The 11553-nt window shown below is 34.3% G+C and overlaps 1 protein-coding gene across 1 annotated transcript; it reads right to left on the bottom strand.

Moving 5' to 3' along the window:
* Positions 1-541: 541 nt before the first annotated feature.
* On the bottom strand, positions 542-7990 carry LOC120165687 (ras-related protein RABA4d-like). Its single transcript, XM_039175153.1, has 2 exons — positions 7761-7990; positions 542-992 (listed from the first exon to the last, which is right to left on the bottom strand). The coding sequence occupies exons 1-2, from the start codon at positions 7988-7990 to the stop codon at positions 542-544; spliced, it is 681 nt and encodes a 226-aa protein (XP_039031084.1).
* Between the last annotated feature and the right edge of the window lie 3563 nt (positions 7991-11553).

Raw genomic sequence — 11553 nt, 5'->3', positions numbered from 1 at the left:
TTTGTAGTCTGATTGGAGCTTGTTTTTTAGTTTCTATTCAATTTTTATTTTGATTGAGTTTATGTTATGGAATTAAGATTTGATTCTTGGCCATTAGATTTTAAGTTGGTATTCTTTTTCCCCTTAGATTTGCTCGTTAATGGTCCTCCATTCTCATGAGTTTCTCAACTGAAATGAGAAAATCACATAAACGATTAGAAGCATTTTCCATCATACTTTCTTTTTATAATTTCATTAACTTAAAATTTAAGGTTTGTGGTTATAAGAAAATTGTATTTCGGTTCAATAGTGCAATACAAAGAAAAGCCAAGAGCAACAAAATAAAATAATTAAATATTAAATTATCAATGCCTCATTCTGTGGAAGTAGAGTATTAATTAACAACTTTCTCCTATAAAATGTTGATATACTTTTCATAAAAATTACACAAAAAATAAACCTAAATGAACAAATCAAAAAAGCTTGGAAAATAAATCTCAAAATAAAGTTTAGCAAAAATGGGCAAAATGAAGAAAAGAAAAACAAATGTATGTTATTAGAATTAGGATGATACGCCACAGCAGCCGCCTTTCTTTTGGGTTTCTTGCTCCTGATTGGGAACAATAATCCGGGTTCCCTTAAGAAGACCCGCACTGCCATTGGCATCTGACTCATCGTTGGAAGAGAGTGTTTTCTTGCACATTATTCTGTATATCTCTGTTAGAATTGTCAAAAATGAAGTTTCGACATTGGTCGATTCTAGAGCTGATGTCTCCATGAAGAACAGGCTCTCTCTTTGAGCAAACTCTTGTGCATCTTCCGTTGGGACTGCTCTTAGGTTCCCCAAGTCACACTTGTTGCCAATGAGCATTACAACGATATTCTTATCTGCATGTCCCCTCAATTCCTCTAGCCACCTTGCCATGTTGTCGAATGATTGACGCTTGGTCATGTTGTAAACTAACATCGCTCCTACGGCTCCTCGGTAGTATGCACTAGTCACCGCCCTATACCTGATAGAAGAACAAATAAAAGGAATACTTTCAGTATACCATGCGGCATGAACCAAAATGCAGTCGGTTGATGGGACAAAACACAGTGCTGTATGCCTGTATCAGGCATTGCAATGTTATTTTGGGACCTAATCTATAAGCAAAAATATAGAGAGTGAAATTACCAAAACTGAAGCAATTTGGCATACGCCAGAGAAGGTTCAATTTTATATCGTTTCTTATAGAGTAAACCATAACTTTGATTACCATGTCAGAGAAAAAATTAGCAACATCCCATTGATGCTGCAGTAGTGTCTGACTGGTGTTTTAAAGGAAAGCAATTGTCATCATTAATTATTTCTTGATTTGAGCACATGAATGCACTAATAATATGCTCATGACCAATAATGACCATTTAGCATTCTGCATAAAGTGATTAATGAGGGTTTATGTTATACCTGCAATCTCATTCTGGAAGAACTGCATTTTTTGAGATAAGAGCTCATTATCCTTCTACATTTTTAAAGATGATATGTCTGTTAATTGGTCTGCTTATATATGGGTCATGAATCTATTGGTCTGCTTGAACTGTCTTTAGAAATTTCAAAAGATGATATGTCTGTTAATGCAGCATCAATCTGTTCAAGTAAAGATGATTAAAATAGATTCATGAAACTTCGCTGAACAATATTTCTCTCCTATAAGACCTAATGCGGTTTTCCGAGCATCTGACATTTTCACGTACAAATGTTTGTTTATGATTGTTGTCCTTCCTTCAGTTTCCAATACCTCTATATTATCAAACACTTGCAATTTTCAATAACTCCCACCAATTGTCTATCACGTTCAGCACAAATCCAGCCCAAGAATGAAGCATAAAGTTCCAGACGATACAATCAATGAAGTCGGAAAATACTCAAGCCTACAATTTATGTGTTGCGGAATATGACTATCGAATAGAGCAAAATCGCAACTGATAATTTGAAAAAATAAAAATGAAGATAAAGAAGACACAAATTTTACGTGGAAAACCCCTAAATAATATAGGGTAAAAACCATGGGAAAACAATTCTAAAAAAAACTCTCTAATTTCTCTAGTATTGGGAGAAAGCTAGAATGATTTGGGATGGTTTTGAAGCTAAATGGGTTAGGGTATTTATAGTTGAAGCTTAAGGACTAATCTTGTAAATATCTTAAAGTATAGGGACCAATTTAATAATTTTACCATACCATAAAATTCAACACTTTTGGTGAATCATTGCCGACAACTATACAATACACTTTCGGTGCATTATTCAACAATTTCGGTGAATCATTGCTGCCAACTAGCTTGGCAACTTTCATTGCTTGTATGGAAACTTTCAATAATCTCTCACTTGAAGATTTGATTGGAACAATCATATCTTCACATCATTCTTTATGCCTTATACCATCATGTTGCTTACGTCTCTGACAGGCCACAAGAGGATTGACGCCAAGTAAATTTATCAGCATTGATCGCCTTCGTCATGAAATCTGCTATGTTGTCTTTGGTATGGATCTTCTGTATATCTACCTTCATTCTTCCACCTTTTCACGAATGAAATTGTACTGAACTCGTATGTGTTTTGTCCTTGAATGAAATGTTGGATTCCTTGCTAGATGAAAGACGCTTTGACTGTCACAAAACAGAGAGACATACTCTTGATTGTGCCCAAGCTCCTCCAATAACATCTTCAACCAAATTTCTTCTTTACTGGCTTGTGTAGCTGCTACATATTTTGCTTCTATTTTGGATGTAGCCACAACTGACTGCAATTTTGAAACTCAGCTTACAGCTCCACCAGCAACTTAGAACACATATCTTGTTGTAGATTTGCTTTTATCCAAATCCCCTGTATAGTCAGAATCGGTATACCTATTGATAAGTAAGTTTGATCCTCCGTAACATAATGCAATATTTGAGGTCCCTTTGATGTATCTCAGGATCATCTTTACTGTATTACAATACTCTTTGCATGGATTCGCCATGTACCGACTAACCACTCTCACTGCTTGTGCAATGTCTAGTCTTGTGCATATCATAACGAACATTAAAATTCCCATCGCTGATGCATATGGTACTCGAGACATCTTCATCCTCTCTTCTTCACTGCTAAGACTCATATTGGAGGATAATTTGAAGTTAATAGAAAGAGGGGTAGAAATTGGCTTATAATCTTGCATGTTGAATCGTGACAAGATCTTCTTCAAGTAATTCTTTTGTGAAAGCCAAATCTTCCTATTACTTCTGTCTTGGTGAATTTCCATCTCCAGAATCTTGTTTGCTGATCCCAAGTCTTTCATTTCAAATTCCCTAGCCAGTTGTGCCTTCAATTCTTCAATATGATCTTTGTTAGGTCCTGCAACCAACATATCATCCACATACAACAACAATATAACAAAATCTTTATCATCAAACCTCTTGAAATAAACACAAGAGTCTGCGTTAAGTCTGTTATATCCAAGGCACATAATGAAGGAATCAAATCTCTTATACCAACACCTCGGCGCTTGCTTTAGTCCGTACAGAGATTTGTTCAACCTGTAAACCAAGTTTTTCTTTTCTTTTTCTTCAAAACCTTCAGACTGGAGCATATAAATCTCTTCTTCAAGATTTCTATGAAGAAAAGCTGTTTTAACATTTAGCTGCTCTAGATGTAAATTCAATATAGCACACGTTGCCAAGACTACTCGAACTATTGTTAGTCGAACCACAGGAGAAAAGATTTCATTGAAATCAATACATTCTTTTTAAGCATATCTTTTGACCACCAGTCTTGCACGATACCTCTTCACTTGATCGTTACCATTTCACTTGATTTTAAAGACCCAATTGTTACCAATTGATTCCTTCCTTGTGGTAGTTTATTATGTCCTATGTATTATTTTTATGAATGGCTTCAATTTCTTCTTGCATCGCCATCATCCATAGTGAAGCATCTGAATTGTTTATTGCCTCCTGGAATGTTGATGACTCATCGTCCTGTGTTAAAAGACAATATGCAATATTTCATTCTATAACATAATCTAAGTTTCAATTGGGACGTCTTCTCACATGATCTGATTGACGAGTTGTTGGAGCTTTAGAACTCTCTGGTTCTTGTTCATCATGTGATGGTTCTGCTTCAGAAGAATCTCCTTGTTCAAACTCCTTTTCCATATGTATATGTGTAGTCTCTGACTTTTCAGTGCTATCATCATCTTCTTTTCTTCGTAGTTTATCTTCTACAAAGATAACATCCCTGCTGATGATCACTTTGCGGGTAGTGGGATCCCACAAGCGATACTCCTTTACCCCATCAGCATACCCCAAGAATTTGTATTTCCTGGATTTTGGATCCAACTTTGAAATTTCTTGGGAGTTGTACATCACGTGCACAATACTTTCAAATACATGGAGGTTTGAATAATCAGTTGATTTACTAGTCCACATCTCCATTGGTGTCTACAGCTCTATTGTAATTGATGGAGCTTGATTCACCAAATAAAAGACGGTATTGACTGCTTCTGCCCAAAATGATTTTTCTAGGCCTGCAGCCCTCAATATTGCTCTTGTTTTTTTTAACAAGGTTCTGTTCATCCTCTCTGCCACTCCATTTTATTGAGGAGTGTTCGTCGCTGTGAACTGTCTTTTGATGCATTCTTTCTTGCAAAAGTTATCAAATTTTTCACTTGTGTATTCTCCTCAATTATCTTTTCGGAAACACTTGATCTTATTTCTAGAATCAATTTCTACTCGCGCTTTGAAGTTTTTGAAAGTTGAAAACACATCTGACTTCTTCTTAATAGGGTACACACAACATTTCCTGGAGTAGTCATCAATAAATGAGATAAAATATTTTGCTTCGCCTAGGGATGTAAGTAGTGTTTTCCATACGTCAGAATGAACCAATTCTAGAACACTTTTGCCTCTAGAATTCGACGTGTTGAATTTCAATCGGTGCTGCTTACTTTTTATACAATGCTCACACAAAGTAAGTGATGTCTTTGTTAAGCCTGGAAGTAGTTTTTTCTCCACAAGGAGTTTCATTCCTTGTTCTGACATGTGTCAAGTTTATGATGCCATAGTATTGGAGAATCTGAACTACATGAGGCAACAGAGGCTTATGCTTCTAGCAAAGTCTCTCCCTTCAGCATGTACAAGTTTGCTGCTATCTTTTCACCTTTCATCACCATAAGCGCTCCACGGAACACCTTCATGATTCATTTCTGTGTTTCAACCTTGCTTGCATTATTATCCAACAATCTGTAGGATAATAAATTTTTCTTCAGGCCTTTCACGTGTCGCACATCTCGAACAACTTTAATTGTTTCATCATACATCTTTAATTTGATGGTTCTCACGCCAACGATCTCTAAGGCATGATTATTGCAACTATACATAGATCCTCCTGAGACAGGTTTATAATTATGGAACCATTCTCTTCTTGAGGTCATGTGATATGTTGCTCCTGAATCAATGAGTCATATATCTTCAAATCTCTTTCTACCTTCCATGGTGGTTAACGTTTCATAACATAAAGCATCTCCATAATCTAAAGTGTTTGCGGTATTGCCTTGTGGATTGGACTTTTTACTTAGACTCCAACAATCCTTCTTCAATTAACACTTCTTTCTACATTTGTAACACTTTAAATTCTTCTTGTTTCTCGACTTTGATCTACCATATTTGTGACTGCTGCTTTGGCCACGTTTTGTTGATCTCCCTCTCATCGTTGTCAACGCTTCTGCTTGTTGCAGATTTACTTCTCTGTCTTTCTTGTTCTTGCGCCGATTTTCTTCTTGTAGAACAACAGCTGCAATGTCATCGAAGACTAGACTGATGATATTATTATTTGTCAAGTTGATGATGAGTTGATCATACGAATCAAGTAGACTTTGAAGTAGAAGTAAACACGTTCTTGTTCTCCTATTGTACATCTTAAGTATGTAAACTGAGAAAATAAAGTGTTCAGTGTGTTTAACCTCTCTGTCACTGAAGTAGATTCTGGCATCCAAAGAATATACAATTTCCTTTTAAGGAAAATTTTATTGTGCAACGATGTGGCCTCGTATAGTTTGGTGAGATGATCTCATATCTCCTTAGTTATCTTATTTTCCTCGATGCTTGACAATACTTCATATGCTAATGCTAGATGAAAGTTTGTCATAGCATTCCCGTCCATTTCGATCCATTTGTTGTTATCTGTGAAATCTATTGGCCTTTCACTAATAGCTGCTAGACAACCGTCTTTCCTCAGGATGGTCTTCATCTTCAATTTCCACAATGAGAAATTTCTCCCATTGAACTTTTCAATATCAAATTTCGTTGCCATAGCTATTACAAATAGCTCCCACAATTTCACTATCATGAATAGTTCTCTGAAACCTTAAAAGAATGTATAATACCTTCTTACTTTCCTATATTAGAGGATCCATCTTTTGGTGGCAACCACAAAGACAATAAATAGATATTACACACTCTAATATAGCACTAATATCAATTGTTGCGGAATACGATTATCGAATAAAGCAAAATCGCAACTGATAATTTGAGAAAATAAAAATGAAGGTAAAGAAGACACAAATTTTACGTGAAAAACCCCTAAATATTATAGGGTAAAAACCACGGGCAAAGGTAGAAGAATTTCACTATGATAAAATAGGAATTACAAATTCTCTCGATATAACAAGGAGAAAACAATGACAATTCTCTCTTAATAAAAAGGAGAAAACAATTCTAAAAAAAAACTCTCTAATTTCTCTAGTATTGGGAGAAAGCTAAAATGATTTGGGATGGTTTTGAAGCTAAATGAGTTAGGGTATTTATAGTTGAAGCTTAAAGACTAATCTTATAAATATCCTAAAGTACAAGGACTAATTCAGTAATTTTACCATGCCATAAAATTCAATAATTTTGGTGAATCATTGCTGCCAACTATACAATGCACTTTCGGTGCATTATTCAACAATTTCGGTGAATCATTGCTGCCAACTAGCTTGGCAACTTTCGGTGCTTGCATGACAACTTTCAATATTATGTACTCCCGAGAGAACTATAATGCAAGTCCATCAAAAATGAAAAGACACAGCATAAATTACATGAAAACACTTTACAGGATTAGAAATATCTTTCTAATTTGAAAAATTTTAGAATCTATAACTGGCAGAAAAGAAGTCTCTATCTTAAACAACAATGACACCAAAATTTCGAAGTCTTTATTGGAGGACTAGGAATTTTCCACTTAATACCATCAAAAACCATTCCCAGAAGTATTAGTCAGGGTAAGCAGCTCAACTGCTATGACTATGACATTGGCTTCCTCTCTGAACAGTCTTTTAGCGAGAACACTAATTGAATTGAAAAAGAAGCAAAATAAAGATCTGCCTCACATTAACCAAATTAGAAAATATTATGATTCTTATCCCGCCAATCTCTTGGGTTCAACTAAGTAGTCTCTAAGCAACCAATGCATCATCATCTCCAGAATCTAACAGTAAGCCAAACAACCATGACATTTACATATATTATCGATGAAAAATGTAAAAATAAATTATTTCTTTCTTATCAGATTCTTGTTTCTTTCATGTCATTTCAGCCTCATTTCCGATGTATATATATCATTTGCCTATTATAAGTATTAACACTGTTCCTTGGATAGGCAAAAAGATATATCAAATAGTATTGTTCCCCGACTTTTTCTACTCTAAATTCTTTCATTTTCTCAAACCCAAATTCATACAGAAAAACGAAGTGAAATTTTCAGGCATATACAAGTAAAATCTAACCTTTCTTGTCCAGCTGTATCCCAAATTTGCGCTTTAACAGTTTTGTTATCAATAACAAGTGTTTTAGTCTGGAATTCAACACCAATCGTGGCTTTCGAATCCAAACTGAATTGGTTACGGGAGAAACGTGCAAGCAGCTGAGATTTTCCAACCGCTGAGTCCCCAATCAAAACCACTTTGAATACATAATCAATCTTTTGATTGAAATCCCCGCCACGGATGCTTGACATTATCACCACCCAATAAAAAAATTTCACTCCTCAAATCGATCCACCGCTCTAAATCCAGAAATTAATTCAATCATAAAAAGTAAAATAATCAGATCATATAAAGCATAGGTGGTTACGATTAATCATGTGCGTCTGGTGGATTATACAAGAGAAAAAATAAGCTACGCATGGCATTTTTGTAGATCAGATCGATACATTTGAAGGGCCAAATATGAAGATGGTGATGGGAAAGCAATAGAGATCGGAATTGGAAATTAGTGTTAGGGTTAGGGCCAGAGGAAGAAGAAAAGAGAATTTTGGGATTTTTTGAAAGGCATGTTTTTTTTTGTTAAGGCGTGAAAGCACCAACGGTCAGTGCGGGACCCATTACCGGCTTTTGCTTATTGCTGCTTTAAAAGAAAAAAAGTTTTGGTGTATTGCATGCACACCGATTTGTTGGTGCAGCTTTTATATATTTTTAAAAAAAATAAAGAAAAAACAAATATTAAAGAAATTCTACATCGAACGGAATGAGTAATTTGTTCTGATTTCTAAAATTAAATTTTTTTAAAACTCTTTAATAATAGGGTAAAGTATACAAATGGTCCTCTAACTATAAAGTGTTGCTTTGTTGAGTCCCTTATCTATTAAAAGTTATAAAATAATCCTTTGATTATATGATGTTTCTTTGTTGAGTCCTCTATCTATCAAAAGTTACAAAATAGTCCTTTGATTATCGGATGTTACTTTGTTGAGTTCCCCGACTATTAAACATTACAAAATGATCACTCAAATATTTATTATATTCTAAATTCATCCTTTTCTGTTAATTTTTTTTTGATAGTCTGAGTTTGATGTTAATCAGTTGTTTGAGATATGATAAATATGATCACAGAATCTCAAACGACTATCACATCCAGGGGCGGAGCTCCCATGGGGCCTAAAGGGGCCCCGACCCCTGTAAAATTATTTTATGTTCGATAGATTTTGATATAATATATTATAAGAATTTATTAGATATTTAATCAAGTAGGCTAAAGAATGATAATCCAAAACCAACAATCGATTGGTCTAGTAGGATGAGGCACTAGATCCCTTAAGAAATGTCAGGGGTTCGAATCTTGGCGATTGCAAATGGAGCAAATTGGGTTGGGAGGGTTGCCCTTGCCTCTGCGGTACCTGATCCAAATTAGTCGATCAATATATCAAAAACCGATGGTTATACAAAAAAAAGAATCATAATCCAGCGTTCTCAATTTTTTTGTCTAATAACAATTTAGGCCATTATAAATTTAATTATTAGACAAATTATATATTGTCTTTTGAACTGTAAGTTTAAATACCTAATAAGTTATTTTATTTTTCTTAAAAAGTTTAATATTTTGGCCCAATGTCTATATATAATCTTGGCTCTGTCCCTGATCATATCTTAGACAACATATTAATATCCAACTGAGACTGTCGTTAATTTTTTAATGAAAAATGACGAGTTTTGATTATAATAAATATTCAGGTGATCATTTTAGAACTTTTAATAGTCGAGGGACTCAGCAAAATAATATTCTATAGTTGAGGGACTCAATAAAGCAGTTTCATATAGTTGGGGGACCATTTGGTGTACTTTACCCTTAATATTATTATTATAAAGATTTATTTCTTCATGTATATTTACGAAGCTTACTTATCTATTCGACGAATTAGTTTTAATTTTCAATCTTTATAAAATATTTATTTAAAAGAACAATTTGGATAGTTAAATTCACGTTATCATCCCTAACATGAAAAGTCGATTAGTAGAGCATATTTTCAGCCCTGAGTCATCGTGGGCGGAACTTCCCGTAAATTATTTTTTTAATATATATATATAATACAAAGGGAGAAAAATTTACCGGGTCTCTCAATTAAAAAGAATTGTATTTATGAAAAATAAAAAATATTTTAACTCCGCTATAATAAGTTTTTAGTTCCGCCCCTACGAGTCAACATGATTCTACTAAGGCTTAATACCAAAATAAGTACCCAAACTATACCGTTTTTCCTAAATAGGTGTCTAAACTAATTTTTGTCTCATCCAAGTGCCTAACGTTACAAACGTTATCCATTTAGGTGTTCGGGTCGTCAATGACGTTAATTTCTGTTGTTAAGTGACACATGTCAGAATCTAGTTATTTTAAATTTTTTTTTTAAATATTAAAAATATTATGATATTTATTTAAAAAAACACTAACTTTTCTAATATTATAAAACAACCTCAAAAAATGATATTTTTTATAACTATTAGTAAAAAACTAACCACTAAATCACACAAAGATCATACAAGGAAGAAAGCGTTAAAAAACCTAACAAAAAAATTCGATCAAAAGATAGATACGAATAGATCTAAACGTATCGACAAACAAATTACAAAAGGAGATCAAACTACTAAAAGATCATTGATAAACTGTAAATCGAAGTCGAATGACGTAAGAATACATATCCACACGAACGAAGATGGTTGAGATTTAATTTCATGACATGACATGGGAATCTATTTTTATTTATTTTATGATGAGATGATTAAATGATTGATATGTAAGTTAATGATTATTGTCACATATTTCAATTAGAGAAAATAACCTCAGTGACCAAAAATCTCAAATAATATACGATTTTACCAACTTTTTCCGGATTTGTCAAAATGACCAACAAAATCGCAATGCGATCGCTAATTCGCAATGCGATCTCCATTATCGCAAATCAATTTCCAGATTCGCAACGCGATTATGACTATCGCAATGCGATTTTCTAATTTCGCGTTGCGATTTTCCCAATTCGCAATGCGATTTAAGTAAATCGCAATACGAATTTGGAAAATCGCAATGCGATACTGACTATCGCAACGCGATAATACAAAATCGCAACGCGATACTGACTTTCGTAACGCGATTTTGACTTTCGCAACGCGATTCTGACTTTCGCAACGAGATTCTGACTATCGCAACGAGATAATACAGAATCGCAATGCGGACTTTGATATTGGTCAATACTCGGATTTTGATGATGTTTCAGAAGAAGAAACAGACCCTGCGTGTAATGATTTTGATATTGGTCAATACCCGAATTTTGATGATGAAACAGTCGTTGCCGAGGAAGATGTTGTTGATGATAATGAGGAGGAAGTTACGACTGTGAATGAACATGTTGAACATCCATTCTGTAATTCATATAATCCTGAAGAAGAAAAAGAAGAAGAAAAAGTCCCCGAAGAAAAGAAAATGCCACGGGAGTATAACTGGCTTCACCTTTTGGGACTGTTAACTTAGGTGATTTTTAAATGCAAACGTTGTATTATGTGTATATTTTATGTGTGCACTTTTAACATTTTCAGTTAGGCATGTATTAGTAACTTGAGTTTGAATATTGCTATGATCTGTTCAGTTGTTATCACTTATTAGACATTCATTTGAATATTGCGATTTTCATTTCGCATTGCGATTTTCATTTCGCATTGCGATTCTCTCGTTGCGATAGTCAGTTTCGTGTTGCGATAGTCTGTTTTGCCTTCAACATAATACAGATTGAAAATCAACAAATCAACTATTACA

Source organism: Hibiscus syriacus, unplaced genomic scaffold, assembly GCF_006381635.1.
Source record: "Hibiscus syriacus cultivar Baekdansim isolate YM2019G1 unplaced genomic scaffold, ASM638163v2 tig00111587_pilon, whole genome shotgun sequence".
Taxonomy (NCBI): Eukaryota; Viridiplantae; Streptophyta; class Magnoliopsida; order Malvales; family Malvaceae; genus Hibiscus; species Hibiscus syriacus.
This window is presented reverse-complemented; position numbering and strand designations above follow the sequence as displayed.